The following is a 27,179-nucleotide window of genomic DNA, read 5'->3' as shown; positions in this document are numbered from 1 at the left end:
GTGCTTATATCCTAACAACTACAGGCTGCCTACTTGGTATCCAGGAGAAACTCACAGGAATCAAATTTTTGTATGGGTTAGCACAGAAGATTGCAGCTTTGCAACCTGGGCAACAAACTAGAAAATTCTTTCCTGTTTAGATCAGTTGCTTTAGCACAATCCATGCCAGTTTGCCCATGTGTGAAATCAAGTGGTTTTCCACTTTCCTGTTTTGATGATATTGGAGCTAGCCACTGAAACAGGATTAGTGGGCTTTGTGGAACTGGATGATTTGAGAGGCTTGCGAACAATTTTGAGGCTCACAAAGCTTCACATATTCACAAATATTTTTATGTATCTTAAAAAAAAAAAAACATAATCCAAAAATCCCATGATGTATGAGTTTTTCATGATGCCTTAAGATTTAGATGCCTTTTTCTTCTAATCTAAAAGCAATCCCTCTTGTAAGCAGCCCATACAGCTGAAATGGTGAAAATAGGCAGAAAGACACTAATGCTTCCAGCTAAGCCTCTGTTCCAGTTTGGTTGAAGGCAATAGCCAGTCTGTAAAGGCTGCCCCTGACAGTCATGTATTACACCAAACAGTGGGAATGGAGGACAGCAAATTTGGTGTTTTCTCAGCATAGTTCATCCAGCTTCCCTTAAAACAAACTAAACCTTTATATAGTAGCTCAAATGGTTACATTCGCATCACCCAAGTGCTACAGTTCTTTCTTAAGAAGCCTAAACTGGCAGAATGATTTCATGATTTACCACAAAATTTAAACAATTTTTGCCTGCCTCCATTTCCCAAATGTTAGCCTGCATGCTGTTCTTCTGCAAAGAAGCATCCTTCAATTCTCAAGGCCCAATGAAAATGGGATTGTGCTCAGTAGTTTGTTGGTGAGTAGAGAGTTGTTTGGACGTGTACTGTCTTTTTTTCCCCCTCTAGAAATAGCAGAGGGGTACCTGGAGATATATCTCTAGAATTCATATCAATAGTTTTGTTCAAAATACACCTGGAAGATAATCCTAATAGAAATCCAAGTGTATTGTAGTGCAGTGTTTCCTGATGACTGGCAAAAGAGTTAACAGTAATTAGCTACTTGCTATGAATATAAAATGCTTAAGGACAGAGAAATCTCAAGCCAAGAATTCTTCAACGTACTGAAGAGTGTTTCATGTTTTACATTAACTAAACTCTTATCTCCAATACCTCCGGATGTAATTTGGCATCACTGCTGGATTTTGGGTTTTTTCTTTGCCCAAAAGCACTCTGAACAGGAAAAGTACTGATAAGTGAAATACTCTTTCATTTCATCTAAGTGTATTGCCCTCAAGGCCTGAGCAAGGATGTCTTTGAGCAGTAGCAAAGCATGCACTGATGCATCCAAACTGATATGTAGTTTAATAATGACAATTAAGCTTTGTGCTTTTTTCATGAGAATGTAACTTGCAATTAATTAATATGATGTAATTTAATTAAATTGAAGGGAGAGCAGGGAAAGTAGTGTCCTCTGTCATATTTGTTTCCATTAGTTAGGATGTGCTCCAATCAGCAAATTGACAGGAATATTTAAGTAGAGACAAAGGTTTATTAAAATTTCCAATTAATACTATGGATCATTGCAAAAATATCTAGTTAATTGAGATGGACATATTTGATCAAGTTTTCCTTAAAAAGCTCTTTGTGTAGTCTGTTGCAGCATCCTGGAGAACAATGATCTTCCTGCATCTGAACTGATCAAAATTTAGATTGACTGGGGAACTGGGCCAGCACAATTCACAGTGGGATTTGGCCTTTCACCTCTGTACTTTGCATGCTGTGTGTTTGTTTTTTATCATGAAATGTCGTAGTACAACTGATAAAACTCATCACATGGTCGTTTACATAGGGACACACAGGGGAAACTGCTTGGCTCACAGCACCAGCGTCAGTGCTGTATAGTAGCTGTTCCCGGAGAGCTCTGGGGTGGGAGTCTGTGGGATTCTTGGTATTCTGCAGACATCGGCAGAAACCCTCCAGTCCTGTGGTCCAGTGCTTCTAAAATGCACTGAACTCTGGCCCTGATTCTGGAATCTGGTTTTATCCCATTCGGTGCTGGGACTAGCCTAAGAGGTGCATGGTTTCTTCAGAGGATGTAGTAAGATCCAAAATCTTTCATGCAGATGAATGTTTCTCTTATCAAGGAGCTGGCTCTCAAGTGTCTAACATTTTTTTGTAAAAAAAGTTCGGGTTGGGGTTTTGAGTGTTGGAGGCCTTTGAAGAAATTGACACCCACCCCCAGCCACACTTCTGATACCAGCTTAGCCACGGAAATGGAACTGTGATTCAAGAGGATTGAGGAATCCTAGGGGGGTTTTCTACCTGCTCAAGTGTGCATAATACATGCTTGGTCATGGAATATTTTTAGATGCACACAAGGGAAGATGCATGAAGGAGGTTTATTATCTAAGACTGCTCCTTAGCTTTAACATCCTGAGTATAGTTTCTGTCATGTGCTCTTCACGTGTTCTGTTTCCATGAATGTCAGCCTACCTGTGTTGTGTCAAGAAGCAGAATTTAAGTAGTGGTGCCACTAGAGGAGCAGTTAAACTGTAATTCATAAATCAGGGACAGTCTGGTTAGCTCTGAGAGCTGACCCCTCTACTTGAGTGCAAGGTACGTGGAGCTGCTGCCAGAATCTACTTGTGGGAGCACGGCTGGCAAAAGCAAAGCCAGCCCCCTTTCCAGACAGCCCTCTAAAAGTTCTCCTACTCTGTGTGTTTAGAACTACAGCATAAACTGCTTTTTTAGCCTTTGCTGCCTGTGTTTCACAAACTGCTTTAGAAAGTTTGACCTCAGAGAATGGCTTTATAAATTGGCCTTTTTGTTTGCTGAACGTTCTGCTGCTTGGTACAGATTTCAAAAATTTTTGGGAAGGTGTAATTTGAGACTGATGTATCCAAAATAGTTTGGTACTACTTCATAATTCACTGTGATGTATCTAAAATATGTTTAGTTTTATACAGTTTCATAATTCTTTCATGAATTTATTACTCTGATCTCCTAGTAGTTGTGGCACTGTCTAGTATAATTATGCAAACAACAAATTAAATCTTTTGAGCTGGGTGTGGAACAGGAATACAAATTACAGATGATAAAATAAAAACCTAAGTGCAACTATTGCATAGATGGCAAAATGAAGATGAAATGCCAGGAAAGGGTCAACAAGAATATTTAAAGGTTATTCCTCATTTAACAGTTCAGTAAGTGAAAGAAATACAGGTTTATTTAGAATATTGTGTGCATGTATTCATCGCTTGAGGTCACTTAAAAATAAGAAATCTAGAAGAGCCTGAAAAATTGTGAGAAAACATAGTTTAATGTAACACACAAAGAAACAATATTCTTCAAGTGGAAAGTGTTTTTCAGTGCTTAGGCCTGTTGTTACTAAGAAAAATGTATGAGATGGCCTTTACTGGGCAGTATTTTTTATAATTCTTATGCAGAAATGAATAGTTTAATACACCACTAGAGTGAGTTTAAAATGCACTGAGCAGAATGATTCTTCAGTTTGCCTCTTAAAAATAAAGAGAAATGGGTAAATAAGGGGGATATCTTGGTTGGAGACCACCAGAGCTGTGATTACTCCATGACTGACTAAATGACACTTGTTACTGTAGTGGAGCAATGGGAACTGTAATCATGCTCCTTAGTACATGCCTTGAATGACTACACAGACCTTCCACGAGACAAAGAAATGAGTTGCTAATCATCTGCTTGGCACCGATGTCACCAGCAGAGATGTTTTCTAGGGCACTCGATGTCCTTTGGTGGCTATTTCTTAGAAACCTCCTGGACTTCCAGAATACCATTTTTTACTGTCTTTTCATGACTACTTGGATTCTATTGTCCTCAAGACAAGTCTTGACAAGACTTGACTGCTCTGACAGCGAGGTAGTGCTGTGGTGGCAGTGAGGCAGCTCTTACTCTGGGGAACAGGTTGCAGCAGGTGATATCTGATTTTCCAACTAACATATCTGTAAATTTATGAGGTGCCTGACGACTCCTGGAGATTCCCATAGTTCTAGTGAAAACCCCCGATAAGCAGCTTTGTATTATCTTGCTCTGTCAGATGTCAGAAAATCTGTCCGAGAGGAGGGACTGTGAGAGTAGTAAAGCATATGTAGTGCTGGATGGTTTCACTGATTTTATCCCTCAAGAGTTTTTGCTTTACCAATAAATTTGGAATAAGCAAAAGGCATGGTCAGAAGAAGCATCCTAGCAGTTATCAGCAAGTTGGTGTGCATTGGAAAGACAAGATATTTGTCATTGTAGAAACTGTAAATAATAAATGCAGTTATGTCAGGTATGGCTATGACATCAGTTAAGCAAGTTAGATTTTGTTTTTAACCCATGATTTGTCCTGTATCAGTTTTCTGTGATGAGAACTTGCGATCTTCTAAGTCTCTGTGAGGCTTAAACCTACCTGTTCATCATCATTCTCATATACCTAATCTAATTTAAATGTGGAAAAACAAAGCCTATAAGAAAAACGTCCAAGTTCAGAGATTCGGCATTATTAATTATCACTTTTAATAAAAGTGGGAATGAAGTTGTAACAATCTGATACCCATGAGAAATACATAACATGGGTAAAAATCTACCTGTGATGAGAAGATCACTGCAGCCTGACCTGGTAGCAGAGGCTTTGAGCTTTATGCCTCTTAGCTGCTTCCAGAACCTGGCAGTAATCACCAGTGCAAGGGAGGGGTCATATCTCCTCTGCTTGTGGCAGAAATCTGGTCAGCAAGAAACTGCCACTGCAAAGCATATCTGTCCTCCTGGTTATTTGTGGGCTTTAGCAGCTTCTTTTGGCTGCCTGTTACTCATCAGTGATGTGTATTTGCTGATGAAGTGTGCTCACCTCTGAGTACAGGTTCTGGGGAGAGCACTCAGCTGGATGTGGGGCTCAGCACAGGTTGGCTGCATGGACTCATGCGGTGGCATTTTCCCTTTTTGGGGAATGAGCCTCCAGAATAATTGACACATCTGGTTTTCTATTTTTGAGCAGTTTCATGTTGTATATAGTCCCATCCCTGTCCGTCACAGATCTGTTCTTTCCATTGCATGCCCTTATGCATTGTTCTTTATTTCACTTGAAATACCCTCTTTTCCTGTTTCTTCTTTTAACTTTTCACCTTCCCTGCTCCTCTTTTCCTCACAGCATGTGTCCTCCTCAACTTTCATTGCCTGTTTAAAAGTCGGACAATGAGAAATATCCTGCAGCCTTGCCCTGTCTTCTCTCCTAGTGCAGCTGAGGTTATAAAGTGATTGCTCGCAGTCCATCCAGCCTCAGCAACAGCACGAAAGGATCACAATTTTAGTGCTGGAGGACTTCCTTGGGTCCATCCTGAGAGCAGCTACTGCATCTCTTCAAGTCTGAGAGTGACATGATGTCAGAGGAGGCTGCTGGGTTTGCTGTTGTGGTTGGTGTACCTGGGTTGATTTACAGATAAAAATATAGAGAAATAGGTGAAAACTAGAAGGAAAAAGTGAAATAGAGCTTGTCAAGGATATTTAACAGTTGGGAGAGGTTCTTGTTACTTTTTCATTAATTATATATTGTCCCCATTGGAGTTTCAGATTGTGCATGTAAACTGTGGTTCCGGTTAGTCCTTCAAGGTTCCATGGTTTCTTTGTTAGTTGTTGGTCTTCTCATGACCTGGGTGTGCATTGCTACCACTCACCAGATTTGGCCATCATAAGGTCCAGGGTAAAGCCAAATCCTCAATGTGCATTCTGTGGTAGCTTTGAGGTGGGATGTGCTTGTCTGTGCTGCCAGCTCTTCTGGAAAAAGTCAGTAATGATGGATTAGATTTCTGGAACCTTTCAGAGCTATTCTTGTGTGTTGTGAAGTTGATGACATGAATTGTGCCAACAGGCTCACAAGAAGGCTGGGAGTCCCTGGCTCGAGACAGTTCTCTGAAAGGAAAAAATATGCAAGGTCCTCCTGCTTCTTTTCATGGGTCTGTGGGTCCTTTGACCCCACAACCAGCTACCATTGTCAGCAAGCAGGGAGATACTGATAGAACCAAGATAGCAGCACCTTCACATGAATCAGAAAACCTGAACTAATGGGGGGAATTTTGAAGAATTATAGCCGGTTTTGTTATGGCAGCAAAATTGATACTATGTCAGGACAAGGGTTCAGCTGCCAATTATTTCCCTGTGCTCACACAGCAAGGAAATGGCAACTGATGAACTGAGCTCTTTTTTCCCAGCTCCCTGGGCAGCACTAATAGAAAAGCATCCAAATTTCTGTGTTATCCAAACTAACTAAGGAGGTATTTGTGATTCCTCTATCCTTACCTCGAATGTACCTCTGCTGACAAAATTAAGTGGTAATTAGCCAGGACTTCAAAAAAAAAATTATCCTTGCTGGTGAATAACTGCTGGGAAATACCAGTGTGATACGAAATCCAATTAATTTGCAGGCAGAGGGGTCAGGCTGGAATTGTAGAGGTGCAAATGGGCAGGGACTTGAGCTCACTGGCACTGAATGGCTGTTAGTTTAGCCGGATATTGCATGGACTTGCTCTAAATCATCAATTACTTAAATACCAAACTTCTACATTTTCTCACAGCTTTTTTTTTTTTTTTTAATTGCAGTCAATAGTTATCAATAAGTGGTTTTCTCAACACACAATTTGCAGATGACACAAATTCCTTGGGGCTAGTGAGATCCAGAGAAATCTGAGAAATATGGATGGGGCCTAATCACCTGGGGTGAACAGGACAGAGAAGTGACTGGTGACCAAGGCAAGCTGATAAAAATCCTTCAATTGAAGCAGTAAATATCATTGCTTGGGACTAGGTAAGTTAAAATACATCACAAGAAAGGCCTAGTTTTCATTTTGGTTTGAATAGCTTTAAATCAAAACAGCAACAAATCCCACTAACTTTAGGTACACACAAAAGAACTCATTGGATAAATAGGTATGGAACAGTTAAGTTCATACTCCTGATTCTGTAGCCACCTGCCATGCAGTGAGCGATCTCATTATGCCACTTCTAAAACAAAGCAGAAGCAGAAGGGCTTCAGAGATCTGCAGTGGAAATAGATTTATGGACAAACAGCCGTATGAGAAGACGGTTCAGGACTGCTGAGTGTCAGAAGATCTGTAAAGAGAACTGTTCTAGGGATATATGAAATAATGTAGTGTACAAGAAGAATCATTCAGATATTCCTATTTATTCTTTATCATAACACAGTAGCAAAGGAATAGTCCATCAAAATTACAAAACTCTAATTTTAAACCAGGCAGATCACAGAATACCACTGGGATTTTCTTTAAGGTATGGGTACTGAGAACATGTCATGCTGCATTTGTTTTAATGCAAAATGAGGAGACAAATCCTCCTCTTCAAAAGTGTAAATCTGTTCCAAATAGGTTGGTCATTGGAGAAGCTTCTGCTGAGGAGAATATTATTCTCCATTTTGCTGTGATTTTTGCACCTTTGTGTGATGCCTTATTTTCCCCCAACCACTTTTAAGAGCTGATTATAGATTACATAAATCATTTATATGATTCATCATAGCAATTCTTTTATTACCAGAAAATCCTTCTCATTACATGTTATTTTGATTGATCTTTATGAAGTTCCTACTTCTATTCTCACAGGGAATGTTGTACAAACCTTTTCTGCAGCTAATTGAGGCATTCAACTCCTTTTGCTGCATGTGAGAGATACGTACAGTAGGCACTAGCAGGAACATCTACCTCTATTATCAGAACATATGTGTTTTAAATATTAGCCTTTTTCCATCCTCATTTTTTGAGATTTGGCACAAACAAAGCTTACTCCTTCATTGGTGAGCTTAACCTTGTCTGCATATAACTAGAAAAATGTTCTTCCAGCTGCTCGTCTGCAAAATCTGTTGATCAGTGGCTGCAGTAGAAAACCAGGCAGTCTAGTTTGTGCAATTTATTCCATGTGTGATTCTAGGTAAAATCATAGTCCCTTGAGCTACCTACCCTCTCTGAGGATGACAGCATGTATTTTGCAGCAGATAAGAAATGTTTGGGAGGCATCAATCCAAAAGCTGATTATGCAGCATGGTTTTTAGATTGTAGAATTCTGTAGAAATAATTTTTAAAAATTGTCACAATATTTATTTGGCATTGGTTTTTCTCATTGCTTCAGACGCAACTCAAATAAAATACTTGATAGTATCTTGATTAATATTTCTGCCTCTTGTTAAGAGTTGATGATCCTCTATTTCTGTGCAGATTTCTACTGGAGAACTAAGCTGGATAGCCTTCCTTTGTTTAAATCACAGAACCAATCTCTCTCATTAGCTCAATACTACAGCAAAGAATGAGTGTGGCTTTAGGGAATGGGCCCAGCTGGGAGGTAAGCTGTTAAGGAAAGCTTTATCTTTTACTTAAATTAGTTCTTATCATGGAGAAAACACACAAGTTTTTGAGTCCATAGGATTTGCCTCCTGTGAGGCATCTGTAGTCAGCTCTTCAGTCAGTCACCTGTGATTATTTGACTGTTTAGGGAACAGCAGAAAGCTGATTTGGGTTAATTAAAAACCATAACAGTAGGTCAATACATGGCTTCTGAGCTAGGTGGTTGGATGGATGGGGGGAGGTACTTGGTGCTCTGCATGTCGGGCAACTTAACAGCATTTTCCATAAAAAATTAGCACAGCATGACCCCAACATGTGCCCAACATAAGAAATCCCTGTTCTTGGGGCAGAAACGAACAAGTGAAGAATGAACCAAGTGACAATTTTGAGTAGTTTTGGGAAGTGGGAGAGAAAAAGCAGCATCCAGGAAGAACTGCTGGCATTAGGATAATCCCAAAGCAGCCTGAAGGTCCTGAATGGGAAAATTCTCATTCAACATTCCTTCCAAGCTTGTTTGAAAACTGACTCAGCCTCAGAAAAATCACGCTTTGGCCTTGACAGCATTGGATATATTGTCAAATGAATCCTGAGCTTCTGGCATGCACGAGTTCTTCAAGAAGTGAGAACTTGAGGGAACAAAACTGCATGTTTTTTTGGAGCTGCTTGTGTCAGGAACACCTAAAACATCAAATATGTTGGACTTGGAATAAATTGCAGTAATACAAACAAATGAACTCACACTTTTCCATGTCCTTCCCCTTTCTCTTGCTAAGGTGCTGCTGCAGGGCTTTAGGAGCTGCAGAGTTTAGGACATTATGGTGAAAGATCCATAGAATTGCAAGACACGTCTTTGGGGAGCCGGGTGCTTTGAGTTTTATTACTCAGTATAGTGTCGTTTTTTTAGTTTCCTTTTTTTTTTTTTAGTGATAATTGGATTCAGGAGGTTTGTGCGTTGCTGAGAAGAAACTGTGATCAAATGTATCTGCAAGTAAATAAAGTGCCTGGGAACAAGTGGGTGAAGTGGGCTCTTGGATTCTGTGTGCTCTTTAGGATCTCTCAGCGTAAGTAGTCCGAGAAAAAAGTGCAAAGCCCACCTGTCAGCCAGTAAATCTGACAAACATCCCTTCCATAGATAGGAAAAAACCTGGCTATTTTTGTGATCATGTCCAAACTTCATGTGATGGGGTGTGTGTTTTTTTTGTTAATTTGGGGGTTTTGTGTAGTAGTAGTGTTTGGTTTTTTAATGGGAACAGGACATGCTAAACCAAGGAATTATCTAAATGTTTTGAGGTCTGCTTACCGTGTTACTCTTTCAAGTTCTTCTCTCCATATCTGGGAGAGATTTGACAGTACAGTGATTTCAGATCCTTGACAGTTTTAAAGCTGGATGTGTCAATCAGGGAGATATGAAACATAATGTGGCATTACAGCCAGTCATACAGCCAGGGCAGTGAAAACCTAATGTGGCAGATGCCACTGAGCACTAAAAAGTCCTTTGGTCTAAAGTATTCATCAGGAGAAGTGGCTTTGATATCATGCCACTGAGCTCTGGGAAGGTAGATGCCCATGGCATAGAAGCCTCATACCACGTTTGCTAGTGTGATCTCTTCCTTGGCCACCTGCATACAGAAACAAAGCTCTAATTCAATTAAAGTGTTCATTTCTTGTTGACTGGATCACTCAAGTGTGTATGAGTACTCTGCACCTCCAACCTGGCCTTACTGTGAGCATCTCTCAGCAATTCAAGTGCACTATTTAGTTCCTGTGATACACAAAATCCCATTGACATTCTGCATGTGATGTTGGTGTTCACCAGCAGTTTAAGGCAGAGGCAGCACCAGGAGAGGTTGTGGAACAGTGTGGTGGGTGAAAACCAGCCTGCCCTGCTCACTGAGGACTGCAGGGAAAGGGAGCTTCTGATTGCCTGCACTGGGCTGGAGTGGGGGAATCGACAGCCTCCAAGTCCTGTAAAATAAAAGGCATTGATGACCTCTGTTCTCCTGCATGGGAATACCAGCATCTAATAGCATGCTTGAAAAACCCAGCTTTTACTGGTGTTGCAAATATTGCATCTGCCATCCTGATAAAACACTCACTCTGCCAAGTGTTTTCTCATCTGTGGTGATAATGGGGAAACACATCATTGGTTCGTGAGCAGCCCACAGTGCTGCCCCGTGCCAGCAGCCTGGTGAAACACTGCGAGATGAAATGGTGGAAATGCCTCTTCTGCCTCAGCTGCCTGCAAGGGGGGCTTGTCCAGCCAGCCTGGCCCACCCTGGTGTGGCTCCTCTGGAAATGCCAGGGGTGCACTCTGCCTGTCCAGCTGTACCCCAGAGGAGCTGCTAACAGACAGAATTACTCTGCAGCTCCTGGGCTGTGTGTGGGTGCACACATGGATGTGGGAAGTGTGATTTGTTTATCCCAGCATGTTGTGGGCGAGGGGAGGCATTCAGAAAAGGAAAGCCCTTTCCTCCCCTACAATGTCCTTTATTCTCTTATGCAGTACAGAAGAGGCATTGACAAAAAGCATCTGCATTGGCAGAATTACTGAGAAAATCTCAAATGTAACTGGTATCACAGGTATTTAAGAAAACCTAAAAATTGTGTGAGATGTTGCTGAGGTTAGCAGCACGGTGCTCAGTTGTTCAGGAGCAGAGCAAACTCCTGAGGGAATTACCCTGAGGTGAAAGAAAATAAAACCATAGGTTACGGTTCAAGGCAGAAGTTGCTTGCATGTTCCAAAAAAAAAAAAAAAAGGCAAGTGAGGAAGAGGTTGGGAAAGAGAGGGAGTGAGAGAGGGGGAGAGTGGAATGTGCTGTGCACTTTGCTGAGCAGCAGGAAGGAAGGCTTGAAACAGGATTTCTCAGCCTCTGGTGCCTGGCAGTTGTTAGCAGGCACACCAGTGGTACCCGTGTGGTGCCTCGCAGGATGTGGACTAAAGGCGAGTCAGAGGGACTCCAGACCTTAGGGATTGTGGTGGTGGTGTGCTCCTCTCTGAAACTTTTGCACTACCTCGGGCTAATTGACTTGTCAGATGGTAAGAGAACTCAAGTTTTCCAGCTCCTGTTTGCTTGTGTTTAAAGCTGTGTGAGTGTAGCCGCTGTGGGAGGAAAGTGGTGTCTGTCAGTGCACGGATTCTCAGTGTGGGCTGCTTCTTTATTAACAATCATACAGGCTGTAAAAAGGGAATTCAGCTTTATGCTTTATTGAGGACTTTTGTTTGCTTTTGATATATTACCTTAGCCAGAGAGAATCTGAAGCTGTGATGGTTTTTGCCTTGTGTATTATTTTATTAAGTTTTCCTAATTATTTTTTCTTATTGTTAATTCTTGCCATCTATTGAAAATGAATTAGTACCAAACTAGAAAAAAGAAAGGCCCTCTTGGGATAATGGAAGCACAACTGATAATTAGATGTATGATTGCATGGGGCTACAAGAGTTTTGTTGTGACATTTGCAGATTAAAGACATGATAGATTGAATGTGAACAAAACAAAACTTCACTGTAAATGCTATTCCAGACACTTCAGCAAAATAACCTAAAGAGAAATATTTCTGTTCTCACCAATTGGAAGGTTTGGTCTCTCTTTGACTTGTAGTGATTCAATGTAATGAACTTCTTTTGTCTTAAAGGTTTTCCTGGATTAGTAAAGCATATGGTTTTTAACAGCTAAGTGTGCTTTAGGGCTTGTATTATCTTTTCATAAAGGGATGTAGCTATCACTAAATTTTGAAGGAAAATAACTTCTTGATGATGCAAATGAGGTACTTTTTTAAATAAAGGGACCCCCAAGTCACTGATTGTATTCTTGCTTTGATCACTAACTGTGTCAAGTTTATCTAGCAAAGGAAATGCTAAGGATAAAATACTAGCATGAGCAACTGTGACACTTTATTCAGTTTTCTTCAGAATATGAATAGTAAAGGCTGGCAAAAGATTTAAAAAAAGTAAAGAAAGTTTATATATTAAATCTGTTTTACTGGATCAAGAAAAGCAGATGGAATTTTAACATGGATTTTACTGCTACATTAAAATCAGTGCTGTCACATAATCCTAGAAATCCTCCTGCAGAATTAGGAAAAAATATTAAAAATTGCTTAGTAAAGAGTTATTTTTATTGAGAGAAGATGTAAATTGGCATGTGTTTGTTATTACATGGTTGTTGATATTCCTTATTACAAAATGAATATTGTGGGAGCTTTTAGTTTACTCCTAGAATGTCACCGGATTGCAATTACATAATTACAAATAAATTAAGATCTCCAACGATGACAACTAATTTCAAATAATGGCAGTAGAAATACTCACCTTAAAAATAAGCTGCCAAGTCAAATGTTGAGGTATTTGCCTTGCATTAACTGCAAGAGTATTTTTATACCTCCTTTGCAGACCGAATTACTGTAATTCCAGTGTCTGTTGTTTCTGAAGGAATTACTTTTCCCAGAAGTGTTTCCCCAGCAAAGTCAAGTATGTGACAGGTGAGAAAGGTGTCTGTGTAAAGGTGAAATGAGTAAAAGTGAGCAAATACCCGCACGTTGTATTCATGGAACAGTTCTGCCTATGCTTGTTCGTGGTTAGCAGTCAGTGCTCCATCCATGCATGATACAAGCTGACCTGCAGTGAAATCTGTATTCTGGCTTGTTCTCCTAATTTGATATGGTATTGGATAATCCAAAGGTGGAATAGGGGTATTCTCATATAAAAGCCCTTGTGAGAGAACATTTTTTCATCTTGGTTCAGAGGAGAACTGACCCACCCTAGAGAGAGGGAAAGAGGGGAGAGGTTTGAGCAGACTGGAAACTTCTTCATGGTGTATCCCTTGTGAAGGTGCTCAGCTCTGAGGTAATAGGGACCAAAAATGCTCACTACTGCTGTAGTGCAGAGGTTGTATTACAGCTTAATCAGCATTTATCTTCACACCCTTGACAGTGAGTTCCCTTCAATTATTTTGACCCTTGTACAGGTTTTTCTTCATCCAAGGCAGAAATTGAGTGTTGTTTCTGCCACCCCAGCCTTTTCAGAAGCAGAGTGGGTGTGAAGCTCTGCCATCACCCAGGGGTAACCTCATCCCTCTGAAGCAGCTGGTTTGCAGAGCTGCTGAAGTGCCTCAGTAGTGCTGCTGCTGGCAGGGGTTGGAGCAGTACACAAATACAAGAGTCATATTCCTTTCCCCACTATGCTAATTTCTGTATTTATTATATTCATGCAATTATTTTTACATTATAGGGAAGATTAGAATAACTATTATTCATACTCTTCAAAGGAAACTGAATCTGTAGATCAACATTTTGAACTACAGTTCTTACACCAACTATTAAATCCCATCATCTTCACTAAATCTCATGATTTTTGTGGGATATTGATCTGAGTTTATGCAATTATTTACTGTTCAGCTAGAAACAGTGAGACCCTGGCTCTGGGATGTGACAGTAAAAACAGTTATTTAAAAACCCAAACAAATAACAAACCTCTGGTGGATTATCGATTTCAGAACCTCTTTTTTTTTTTTTTTTCTTTCGCTCAGGTATGTGTCATGGTAACATTGTGTTCATATGTCCATGCTTGCATAGGTGCACCACACTTTCAAAGTTTGGCTCATTTAGAAACATTAGTACCTTGCAAGACAAAGCCCCATATTACGAAGGAAAACAGGCAGAAGACAAATGTTGTGCAGCCAACTTGAGAACTTCTGTTCTTTTTTATCTATTCGATGTTCTTCTTGCATAGGTTTTTGGCTGTGTAAATTTGGGAAAGTGCATTATATGAATTTATAACGTAATTCTACTTGGCTTTTTACAAGTTATTTCAACTAATTACTACAGGTTTCCTGTAATGAGATGTTTGGATTTGTTGCAGCACTTTGAGCTTTCAGGACTTCCTCTCACACAATTAGGCAGATCCCAGACCAACACAGAGCCTGTTCCAGAGGCTCCTGAAGATTGATAGCCCTGATACAGCGCAAGCCGTGTGCTCCCAATTGGGAATGAAGTGAGTTTTATTTGCTGCACACCATCTTCTGCTTTCCCAGGCCTGGTAGCATTTGCTGGTGCTTAAGGAGTCTCTCTAGATTAGCTTCTGACAGCTGCTTCTGATGTTCTGTGGCTTTTCTCTCAGCTTTGGCTCTGCTAAGGAGTGGGAGAGGGCTTGACATTGTGGATTAATTGCGGCCTTTAGACTCCCTAAGGAACTTAAATTGAGTTGTGCTGTCTTAACACTGAAGATTTTAGTGTCCAACACTCTTTTAGACAGACAATTCAAACCTGTTAACTCAAGGAGTTTGTTTCAGCAGCAGAGATTCTGCTTCACCCCCTGGATCTATGGAGTGATTCCCTTGGTAGCTGTAATTACTTATGGCTGTGTGTTTTCCAGAGCATACTGCACTGCTCTGCTGGGTATACTTCGATGTGTATCATAGTTGTTCCACTGCTAACCTTTCTCTGAAATAATATTTTCTTACTCATTCATTTTCACACCATAGTAAATCTGCCCATGTCTCACAGCTCTGCCCTGTGTCCCCTTGTGTCTGGTCAAAAACTGCCTCGTGTGTTTGCACATGTGTGTACCAGTTCTTATTTATCGTGTGCCTTTAGCTCAGCTCTCCATGTCGCAGTCTGCAGCTTTCAGATTTTATCCACATTGTGTACACTGTGTCCATTGCTGCTGCAGCTGCTGCTGTGTCTCCTTTTGCACCTCTGAGTGGCCCTTGCAGTGTCACCTGGGTTGAGGAGCTCTCACACCCAGTGTTCCCAAGGCAGCAGGATACAGCTCTTCAGGGAGCTCTGTTCATCTGAAATACTGCCCTGTCTTTTGCACTTTGTCTGTTGCTGTCCCTCTGGTTTTTAGCAAGCAGTTCTAAATATCACTGCTTTACAGAACTGTGACAGGACGTGAGGTTCTGCTTTTAATCCCTCTGCCCTGAGGAAGTCCCGTTCCCAGTGTTACAGACAACCCAGATCCGATATGGAAATGAGTTATTAAAATTTACTGAGAACTCAATAAAAACAGCATAGCAAAAGGGGACACAAATGGGACCGCGGCTGGGTGCCAGAGGCTCGCCCACAGAATCCTGCCTTTTATACCCTTGTGGTTGTATCAGCCTGATGCATATTTATTTACTGTTTTGCATAGCCCTGCCCCCTCGCCAGTCTTTGGGAGCCCCGCTTTTCTGGTGCTGTGGCCCTCAGGGTCCTCACTGGTTGGAGTCCCATTCCATTTGTGGTGCTGCCTTCCAAGTCTGGCTGGCAGCAGCCCGGCCCTTTGCACACCCCACAGAACTGATGTTACAGCACACAGATCATCCAGCCCCCGTAAAAACCAACCCACACCCAGAGCACCCCAGCAACCATTAAACAGTTCTTACCGTGTAATATTATAACTTATAATATAATTCATAACCCACACAACATCGGATGAAAGCCAACTCTTAATAATTCATCTATAACACCAGTTTAGTGCTAAAACCTGCTCTTTTTGCTTATTTGAATTTCTATGTTCAAGCAATAGGAGAACAATCTTAAGTGTATAAAAAGGTAACATGGAACTTGCTATGATCCTCTTTCCCACATAGGCTTTCCTGAACATTTATTCTGTTGTTAGCTCATAGTCTGCTCCAGACACCTCCCTGCAAGTGCTCAGTGTCTTCTTTCTTGCTTTGATTTTTGCCTTCCTGCTTAAGCAGTCATGAGCTTGTTTGTATTTGATTGTTTATTATTAAGAGGTAGAATTACTATTCCTTTTCTAGCTCTGTTAATGCTCGCATTATCTATCTGTCACTCTGGAGGGGACAGTTAAGTGCCTGGAGAGGAAAGTGGCAGATTATCATTGTCTTCTAAGCTCTATCAGTAGATACTGATCTTTATAAAAATGATTATTAAAGCTTTGCCAAAAATTGTAGCATTTTTACAGACAAAATCCTTTTTAACCAATTCCCAAGTGCCAGTCCTTCATTTTCTATCTTTTATAAAGGGAAGGGAGAGCAAAACAATAACCTGTGGTACTGATCTCTAGTTAGAGACTAGTAGCTTCTTCTGTACTAATTGATGCAAAGAAATGCTTAGAAAACAGTTAATGTTTTGCAGCAATTCAGTAAAAAGTGAATTCAGGGATATTCAATGATGCTGAAATTTTAATGGTTGTTATCTAGCAAATTTCTTGGGCGAGACAAAACAATTTGTTATTTAAAAGCATTTACTTTCCAAATTAAGGGTTAGCATCAGTAGCTACAGTATCCCACAAGCACCCCATAACTGGACCAGGCACAAAAATGAAAGTCTGTTTTGAGACATTACACTCACCTGGTCAGAGCTATAGCTGTAGTTTTTAACTGTTGTTTTGGGAAACAATTTCTTATGGGAAAAGTATGTAAATGTTTCATAAAATTATTGGGAAGTAGGTGTGGAAGGTGAAGAGGTCTCCTAGTCCATCCTGTCTCAAAACAGGGTTGTACCTGTCCGTGTCAGCACAGCAAACTCATTACAGGTATTACTGTGTCTTCAGTCCACCAAAGGACATGGAAAACAGATTTTTTTTATCTTTGCAGAAGCCTTTTAAACACTCTTACATTCTTTCACATTCTTCTTTACAGGTGTAAATCATTCTAATTCTTTTGGTCTTGTTTGTTCTGAAGTTAGCCTCTGATCATTTTTATTGCTTTTAATTGTAGTATTTGTAGCTAATGCACGTCTTTGCTGAAGCTGTGACTTGACCCCACTGAGCACTGTTAATTCACATGGCTGGCAGAGCCTATTCCTGTGCATACTTCTGGGCAAGTCCTTGCTGTCTTTGCAGCCTCTTGAGACCGGTCATTTTTGTTCAGGTCCTGACCCAAGATCATGCACAGATCTCCAGCTGTACCTCTGTGCTTGGCTCTGTTGTCAAACTTGTAGCCCTTTGCATTGTCTTTACTGAAATCCATCAGTAGGAATCTTCAGGCCTTTTCTCAATCCTTTCCAGCAGTCAAGTCAGTTTCCATCCAACTTTCATAGACTGTTCTTTTCCCCAGCTTCCAGAGGTGAATGATATGTGAGAGAGGGCCAAAAAGTATTACTGGGGTGGAGATGTAATGCATTCTCTGTTTCTCTCCTCCACACAAGGATGCGCTCTGTCAAATATTCTCCAGGAGTTCTGGCCATTCAGTGACCCTTGTTGTTAGCATGCATCATTGGTTGTTCCAGTACTTCCCAAGAACTGAAATGAAAGGTGAAAAAAATTACATGGTCCTGTATCCTTCCCTCTCCTTTAGCTGTTTCTCCCTTACCGGAGAAAATAGAAGGGCCTGTCTTTGATTTCCCAGTTCCCTAAAGGCAGGGAAAACACAGTGATCACCAGTCCTGGGAAGCTAGGAATGAAAACAGGATGAGAATATCATGGGAGACATCCCACACAGCCTCATGTTTAGGATTGTCCTATGGAGATTCTGGCTGAGGTACTGTTCCCTTCTTCCCCTCCTCTTTCTGTATGATGCAAAGCTCTTGGCGCAGTGTCACCTCCCCACAGGCAGCACATGGCAGGGCAGGAGCAGCTGCTTCAGACCCCTTGGTTTGTGTTGATTACAGTGAGATACTAATGCTCTATAAGGAATTTGAAAGTAGGGGGTGTCATCTGACTGACTTCTTCGACAACGTAAGATAAAAAGTGCACTAGTGTGTGAAGTAGAACTGCTTATTTCACTTTATGCATCAGTGTTTGAAGAACTTGGGTGCTGAGCCGACTTAGAAGCTTAATGGTTTGAAAAGTGCAAACCTTTGTAATAGTGCTGGAAGAGCTAGATAATGATCTTGATTAGGTATTTTACTAAGCACAACTTTAAATGTCCCTTTCTTAAAAGAACACGGTAGACATGCAAAAAGAATATACCCATATTACCACAGCAAAACTTCTAATATATCCCACACTATATTCCATGATTGTAGTGTTTCTGTTAATTCCCCGTGTATATAAAAATGCAGCAGTACCTGACTTTTGTACCTGCATATGTTTCTTCCCTTGCTTCTTGCCTCTATCCCTTCAGACTCCCTCCCTACATCCATCTCTTTATCTGCTGGGCAGAAGGTTGTTAGAAGCACTTAATATTCTGTAGACTGCTTTAAAATAAAATTAATAGAATTGTATAAAGTTTGATGGAAGTCCTCAGTTTAACTTCAAGGATTTTTGTTTGGCTTCACTTTTTTTCCAAGATAAAATGCACAGATGATAAGCTGGTCTAACATATTTCTGAAAAGGAGGAGCTTGTGCTTTACCCATTTTTCTAGAGCTGCAAGGGAGACTGTAGACTGTAATGTGCTGCCTCATATCCATCTTGCAAACTTGCAGGCTCTGGGTGGCCCCTACCTGTCAGAAGCACACCTGCCTGTGCCAGGATGTGGTGCTGGGTGCTGCCATCGTCCATGTGGATCCATGTTCCATCCAACTGCAGCAGGGGTAAAGGCATCAGGCAGCCAGAGGGAAGAAGGGTGCAAGCTTTGGGACCTGCAGTGCCTGCAAGGCAGGGGCTGGTTTTAAGGAAAAGCTAATGTGGGTTATGAAAAATACATGCATAGTATTTTCTAAAGTGAATGCCAGCATTACTGAAGCTGAGTTTGTCCTTGTACAGAGCTTGTAGCTGTCAAAGGTGCTCTTAATTTATAACCGTGGAAGTGTTGGCTGTGGAGGTTAGCGATTCCCCGATGCTCTTGAACCAGCTGTCAGGCTGCTTGATAGATGTTACAGTGTCTGAGATTGATTGGTGCAGACCAAAGTCTGTATGCTGGATGAGTCTGGCTTTCTGTTCTCTCACTGTTTATTTTCTTCCCTTGCAAGACTTCTCTCTGATGTGCTTCGGAAAGGAAGAGCTGTTGGATGATAAGGGATTCAGGCAGAATTGTACATTGGTTCCATGCAGGTTATGAGAGTTAATAGCATAGAAAATTGATTCTGTGTGCAAGGCTCTGCATTTGTGGACTACAGAACCCCTTTGAAATGCAGGGTACACACAGAGGCTTCATCCCTCTTAAATTCCATGTGCTGTCTCCATTCAGGTCCAGAAATGGTGAGAGCATGAGCAATGCTGCATCCCTGAGAAGGATTCCTGAGCTGGAATAGCAGCTTGTCACTCTTCTGCCTGTCAGACAACTACAGGAATCACAGTGTTGCTGGATAAGTGTAAAATTATGTGGTCTTATTTTAACACTTGCTTTGCATTTCATTGGCTCTAGCGGAGTCTGACTTCCATTCTGGTTTACATTATTTAGAAGAGTACCTGTCTCCTTGAGCTCTCTCTGCACCTCATAAATTCCCTTCTGTTGAGAGAGGTGCTGGAGAGCATCAGCTGGGGCAGTGCTGGTCATAACCAAGCTGCATCTGACACTGTAGTAAAGTTTAGACAAAGTTATACAGCTTGGCCAATTCTACAGCTTTCACTACTCTAAACCTGCTCATTGGTTACTGGGTCAGAATCTCCTGATGGAGAGCAGCAGAACAAAAACCACACAGTGAGCCTGGTGCAGGGTGTCAGTAGTGGTGCAGGTCCTGTGCCTTTGCTCCAGCTGTGGTGAAGGTCACAGGGCTCAGAGCACAAAGGGACGTGGGGCCCAGTGCCGCTGTCCTGGCAGGAGCTGTGCAAGTTCAGAGAACATGCTAGTGGCTGACTAAGGCATGAATATATCTTTTCGAATGCCATTTAATGAAGTTGTTTAGCATGAAGCCTATTTGTTTTTTATGATTTTTTTGTAGGAAGGATGTGGCTTAGTTTAATCAAGGCTGTGGGAAGCCAGACAGAGGAAGCTAAAGGAAAAGCTCTCCCGTGATACTTCCATCTGTATGGTTTGCAGTTGTTCTTTGCACTTCTAATGAAATCTCTTCATCCTATTTTGTTTCATCCTTTTAGATTTGAGGAAAAAATTCTAACCAAAACAGCTATGGGTAATGTTTTCTTCTCTCCTAGGGACCTATCCAGTATCTTGCTTTTGGCAAAATGTCTAACAGGTCATGCCAGTGCTGTGTGAGAGGTTTGGACTCTGTCTGTGTCAGCAGTCACATCTGGGCTGTATGGTGAACGAAATACAGATATCTGCTCTTAATTACAATAAAGAATTAGGAAATTAAATGCAGATTGTCTTGGAGAATGTTAGGTTCCAGATTGGTCATGGTGATTAATAGATGTAATTTGCAACAATAATCTAAATGCAGTCCTGCTTGCCATGTACTCATTGTGTTGTGTTGCAGCATCATGTGCTAAGATCCATCACAATGCAGTGATTTCTCTGAATTTTTTTCAAGTTCACCTGTATTTGAGCACTTTACTACCACCTTCATCAACTTAGAATGTTGCTGAAACTCATCTATTGTGAACCAGAGCAGTTTTCCACAGGGAAAGAGCGAAGGAGAAAGATTACTTCAGGAATAAAAATATTAAAACATGGTGAGCCTGTCTAGTGAGTTTTAGTTATTAATTTATAACTCAGCTCTGCAGATTTATTTTGGGGTGAAGTTCAGCAGCTTTTCATTCACTCTTAGGCAGTGAACCTGGAGGCAGGTTCAGTGCTGCAGAGCTCTACCTGGCTGCTGAGCGGCCAAACAGGAAACCAGCAAGGTCGAGTCTGAGTTGTATCTGCTAGTAATAGTGTATTTTGGCTTTTGTAAATACACTGGGACCTGAATTTTAAATGGTAAAAGGTCAAGAAGACTAATATAGTGCCAAGGTTTCCCTGCTCCATCAGGGCCCTGGCAGGCTGGGCACACCCCAGTACAGGCTGTGAAAGTAAAACCTGCCTGCAGAGCCTGTCTGACTGACAGACAGCCACCATTCACCATCAGTTCAGCATGGGACACAAATAATTGTTTAGAATCGAGTGGAGAAGTTCTTCCTTTATAGTGTGATTGAATCTGAGTGCTGTAAATCTTTTTGAAACATTGTATAATTATGCAGCTGTTGCATGGAGTAATACATATATATTGCTTGCACCAAAGCTATTTCCTAAATGCTAAAGTTCAGATGACCAGAGCACCCACAAAAAGTAAATACAGCCAATATTTAATAGAAAATGGACACAGTAAGGATAATACCTTACTAAAGGAATTGGCATCCCTGCCTGCCCTGCTCAGCTGGGCGAGAGTGATGCCCCCATGTGCTATCCTGCTATCCCCCATGTGATATCCTTGTGTCTGGAGTACACAAGTACTGAACATCTCCCCAAGTTCTCTGTGTGTTTTGCCTCTTCAGTCCTGCCACTGCGTTACAAGTGCGTTTCTAGATGTTACTGGAATTATTTTCCTGACTGAAGCTGTGCAAGCTGGGCTCAGCATGTAACCATGAGGTTAGTTGTGCTTAAAGAGCTGACCCCTTCTGTGTGTGATGACCATGAAAACTCTCTAAAATAGGAATGTAATAATCTGACACTCAGGAAGAAATCATCATCAGACATAATTGCTGTCTGTCAAGAGGTAAAATATTAGCAAGTGTGGAAAAGATAAGATTCCTTCCATGTATACTCTTAAATGTAACCATAAGAGGAAAACTTGTCTTTTGTTTTCATATGAGAATTTAGCAGAAAGAACAGAAAATATTTTGTGATTTACCAAAAAGAAAAAATCTTCTTGTTTCTCGCCCCTTCTTTTTAGTATTTCTAAAGTGATACTATGAGGCTCTTTAAACAAGTTTTATTACAGTTAATTCCCCCTCTCCTCAGGCATGCTGCAGCTTTATGTACCAGATTTTTATTATACCCAGAAGCTTTCTGCCTGCTAATAAATAATGGTGGTAAATTTTATATGAAATAAATGTGGTTTCTTATTGCAGCAGAAAGGAAAATAAGTGTGGTGTTTTTTTCCCCTTGCCATACATGTTTAAATTATAGAAGTTAAATAGTGTGGAAACAGCATTCACTTTAAAGAGACATGGCCAGGTTAAAAAACCAGTTTTTTGGCTTGTGCCATTAAAGATAACTTAGATCATCATTACACAAAAGGTGTTTGAAATATTGCAGACAGATGTGTTTAGTAATTTTTCATATGGCCGGTTAGGAGCAGTCAGATGTGGTTTCTGTTCCTGCAGTGAGCTCCTGTGAGCAGTGTCAGCCTCAGTGCCCTGAGAGCAGGAAAACAGCCCCAAAGCAACATGTCCAGACATGGCAGGAGGTTTTCCTTTCCCTGCAGGAGGAGGGAGGGAAGGGAAGGGGGCACTGAGGTGGAAGGAATGAGAAGTGTGTGGCCTGAAGCTGTTTGTGTGAACTCTCGGAAGAGCCCATCAGGGTTTTGAACACACATCCTTCCACCGACCCCAGGGCGGTCTCTGAGATGGCTGTGCTCTGGTGAGATGTTAAAAATTGCTCATCTTCTTCACTGATTTGCCAAAGTACCGTGGACATGCTGTTTTAAGTAAGTCTTAAAATGAGAGTTGTGCTCCAGCTTCTCCCATTGATGCTGAAGCCATTCTCACTGATGTGAAACATCACTCATCTAGATACAGACTTACCTGTGTTTTCATGGTTGTCTCCTTGTTTTTGGAAACATACAAGAACCACAAGAAAGCTATTTGAAAGTGTCATGTTTTGAAATCTGGAATAATTTCATTTGTCTTAATAAATTTATGGTTGTAGGGGGGAGAGATTTTTTTTTGACTGAAGAGGATCCTCAAGAATTTCAGGGTAAGGCTGCTTTTCTTGAAGAAATTGAGTTAGAGATGCTCATAATTGGAAAGGGATAGCTATATAAATAGTCAATATAAATGGAACATGAGTAACATCGCTTTAAGCCCTCTTCTGTGATTCTTAAACCCACACATGGGAACCTTGAATTGAGGATGCATATCCAAATATATCTTAATTAAGTCCTAATTAATCTTAATGTATCTTAATTAAGTCCTAATTTAATTCTTTCTCTCTTAAAAGGAGGTTTCACACAGTTGAAAGAGTAAACATTTAATTTGTCCATTTTATGTGCACTGCATTTCCTGACAGCAGTGCTGTGGCAGTCCGTGGCTCCCTGCAGCAGCCGGGTGACGGGGCTGTGGCAGTGCCGCAGTGCTGGGTCTGTCACAGCACCACGTGCCAGGGGCTGCTGCTGTGGCAGCGCTGGGGCTTTAGGCACAAACAGACCGAGTAGTGAAGGTAAAGCTGCCAGACCTGTCCCTGAGGCCAGAGGGGCAGTGGTGCCCTGTGCCCACCCCGCAGGGCTGGTCCGGCTGCCCCAGGACAGGAGCGTGGGCTCCCAAGTGCCAGAGCAGGGCTGGCAGCTCACAGACTGCAGCAGCAGAGACTCCCTTTGTGTATGTTTGCATGTACAATGCTCTAGCTCTCTATTGTCCTATTATTCTGGGATTAGGCCAAAACTTAATTAAATTTCATGTAGATGATTAAAAGGGGTCTTGAAATTGCAAGTTGAAATCTGAAGCATTCTGAAAGGGAAATTTTTCTTCTTTATTCTTCACACACCCCGTTTAAAATATTTAAAGCTAAGTATTTCTTCTTCCCCAAAATAAATAGGAGTGTGCATCTGCAGACTGGTCAGGCTTCCCTAGGTTGATCCTAAACCAGAAGTTCCCATCACAGGTTGTGGGTCTTGGTTGCCTTTTCCCTTTGGTGGTCCTGTGGCACCCTGATGTCAGAGCCCAGCGCCAAAGGGCTCATCTGTGCAAGGTTCAGCTCTGGGATGAGCTTGCCCATGATGGCTTGTTCATCTAAACCTGTTCCTTGTGCCTCTTGCTCTTGGGCAGATTTCCTCCTATGGACTACATTAGAGTTGCTACATGACTTCCTTAAAACAGAATGGAAGAATCAGAACTATGGAATCTAATACATTAAAATGTTTTCATGGCATCTTTAAAATCAACTGACTGGTGAGAGCGATAAGTGCACATGTGAGCAACATTTGCTCTAATGACTCTTTTCCAAATCTTGCTCAAATGACAGCCATTTCCCAGTACTCGTGGGCATTCTATCTCCTCATCCTGCTTTAACATCTGTACTGCTAAATGAAAGTAATCAGAGTCAGCATGAGAATTTAATAAGCTGCATTCTGGCATTGGTCATGTTCCTAATTGTGTATTTGTTTTCTGCCTGCAGAAGTCCTCAGATATTGTCAGCCAGAACAGCTCCAGTGTTTACAAGCACTGATGTTTATTAGTCTCAAACCACTCTCTGTTGGTGGTATTTCGAAAACAGACCAGACCTCTGAATCTGCCAGTGCTTTTAGGGGACTGATCAAAGCCAGACCCCAGCCTGGGAAGATCCAAACCTTATGGCCTTCCTCTCCCAGTCAGAGAATTTGTATGTTTCAGAAGCAGAAGGTTCCTTGGGCAGATTAGTGGAAATCTAAGTCTTTCAACCTGAGCATGGTAAAATTTTAAATCGTTATTTATTTTGGCTTCATGGCAGCTGATCATGAAGCCATACTTACATCCTAGTAGAGTGTCTTACAGTGGTTGTCCCTATTGGCCTTCCAGGAGAATCAGAATAAAGACACAGGAAAATGGAAGGAAGTTTTGTGCCAAATAACTTTTTGCCGCAGGAACAAAATTGTAATGTTCCCAGCACCACTATCTGGGCCAAGTTTAGGAAATTGTTAAGCTATTGTCTGTTCCCTGAAACTCTCCTGTCTTGTCTGCTGGGCTTTCAGCTTCCTGCCTGTTTGCTTTGTTGCCTGGCTGGAGCTGCTGGTGGTTTGGCCCTTGCATGGGAGTCCAAGGAGGTCTCAGTTTCACCCAAAACCCAGCAGAGTACCTGCTCTGGTACGTGGTGCTAGAATATTTGGTATGTTGACCAGCAGTGGGATCTATGGCCGTAGGGCTTAGCTCTTATTTGTGGAGTTCCTTATTGCTTTATACCGATGTGTCTGGGTTTTTTTTGTGTGTGTGTGGCCCCCTCAATTTTTGTGCTCCTTGGTGGGACATACAGGTGCAGCCTCACCTTGAATCTTGTTGGCAGTTTTGGTCACCACAATACAAAAAAGATACTAAGCTGTTAGTTGTAGGTTGTGGACTGTGTGGTCCTCCCTTGTGCTGTTCCTGTGGGTGTAGGATGCTGCTCTGGATTGCTGCCTCTTTGGAGAGTGGCTCAGAGTTGATTCAACCAAGAAACAGCCTGCGCCCAGCCTGGAGGGCTCTCGCACTGCTCTTTGGAGGTAGAAGCCCAGGTGTCATAGGTAAGGAATGGTATTCCCCAATTTAGTGCCACCACTGAAACACCCCAGACCATGTGCCACTCATTCACCCCTACCCCTTCAGTGGGATGGAAAGGAGAATTGGAAATACAGAAAGGCAAAGATCATGGGTTGAGATAAGCACAATTCACTAGAAACAGCAGAGAAATAAGAGAACGAACAGTAACAACAGTAATGCTGATAGCAGAGTGTACAGGACAGGGGAACAGTTCACACCAACCGCTCATCACCAGGAACCTTTGGCCCTTCCTGAGGAACAACCTCAGGGACCAGGCATGCCCCTCCTGGCTACTGCAAAAGTTAACCCTGTCCTAGGCAGGACCAGGACACCAGGGGAAGCTGAGGGGTGAAGGATGGGGAAGGATTAGTGGCCAAGGCAGTTGGCTGAAGCAGCTGTTCTTGGGAGCATCACCACAAGCCAGACAGGGCCCTGGGGAAAAGGCAAAAGAATTCCTTGTAAGGCATAAATCTGTTGGGAATCTCGAAACAACTTGCTGCTTTCACACCGGATTCTTACTAACTCCACAGAATGTAGTGTATTGGATAGGGTTTTCTAATTTTTTTAATTGCCATCAGGAGCTGACATTTATGTGGATGAAAAGTTTCAGTGAGCGAATGCCCTCACCCTGGGCAGCAGTGTGCATGTGTAAAAACCAGTACCCAATTTATAGCTCCCTGAGTCAAAATGTGGGAGAAGAATCTGAGTGAGTACATAGGTACCAAAGCAGCTTTATCTGAGTCAGGAAGAAGTATGCAGTCTGTATTTAAAGAAACATCGGTGGCAGAAGGATGGTTCATTTGTCCCTTTATCTTAGTGTCCTGAAGCCTCCCTTCTGGTTCCACTGCCTGGCAAACCAAAGCCAGGGACATGAATGTTTTTATAGAGGAGATATCCAGGCACTATCGGTTGCCCGCTATTAGGATCCATTTAAATGCCTGAGGTGAGGGTGCTGCCCGTACAGGCACATCCACAGAGCACAGCCTGTGGCCCTGAGCTGTCCCCAGCCTGGCGCTGTCCGCACCCCGCCGGAGAGGGCACTGTGTGTCAGCAGAGAGCTTGCTCACAGCACCACACGCGTTTCAGGACATTTCCTCTTGCTGAAACATCTGGATCTGTACTGGAACAATACTTTTTGAGCAGTTTCTTCTGTGCAAATAGAGCTTAATTGGTACTTGTGTTCTGCTTAATTATGCTTCACATTTTGGAGCAATCTGTTCAACTTGAACAGCAGTTCTGTGAAGTGGGAAGAAGTGATCTTCTGGGAGGTACTGGCTCATTTGAACGGGATCTGCAGAGTGCTCATTTAATAGTGGTGTTTCTCTCCTCAGTTCTGCCTGGACCAAACCAATTTGTTCTTTTTCTAGGCTTGGCACAGGTGAATTGCCATAATGCAGTGGTCCACCTGTTATAAGAGGAAAATTGCTCTCACATTCACTCCTGCTGCTGATGCCATGATGATTTTTTTTTTTTTTTGCCTTTTCTTTTATACCCTTTTATACCTTTTTGCAACTTCTGTATTCTTAGTGCTTTTTTGCCTACATTCTTGGACTTGTTTGTCGAGCTGAGAGATTGAACATTTTAGAAGCTTCCTAGCTAGGGATCAGTGTGCCCCAGACCCCAAGGTCCTCTCCAGAACACATTCTGTAAAGATAGAACCATCCAG

At 41.8% G+C, this 27,179-nt stretch overlaps 1 protein-coding gene across 4 annotated transcripts in view; it reads left to right on the top strand.

Annotated features, from left to right (window-relative positions):
* Nucleotides 1-27,179, top strand: part of KCNIP1 (potassium voltage-gated channel interacting protein 1) — a gene marked incomplete at both ends in the record, with an annotated part of 196,185 nt that overhangs the window by 138,740 nt on the left and 30,266 nt on the right. The window contains one exon of one of the 4 annotated variants that reach the window (XM_082291129.1): nucleotides 11,310-11,418. The exons of the other annotated variants lie outside the window; for them this stretch is intronic. Coding sequence (XP_082147255.1) covers nucleotides 11,310-11,418 — 109 coding nt within the window. Of the gene's footprint in view, nucleotides 1-11,309; nucleotides 11,419-27,179 lie in introns of those variants that run through there. 4 annotated transcript variants of the gene reach the window in all.

The sequence above is a fragment of the Coloeus monedula genome, assembly GCF_965178545.1.
Source record: "Coloeus monedula genome assembly, chromosome: 15".
Classification (NCBI taxonomy): domain Eukaryota; kingdom Metazoa; phylum Chordata; class Aves; order Passeriformes; family Corvidae; genus Coloeus; species Coloeus monedula.
This window is presented reverse-complemented; position numbering and strand designations above follow the sequence as displayed.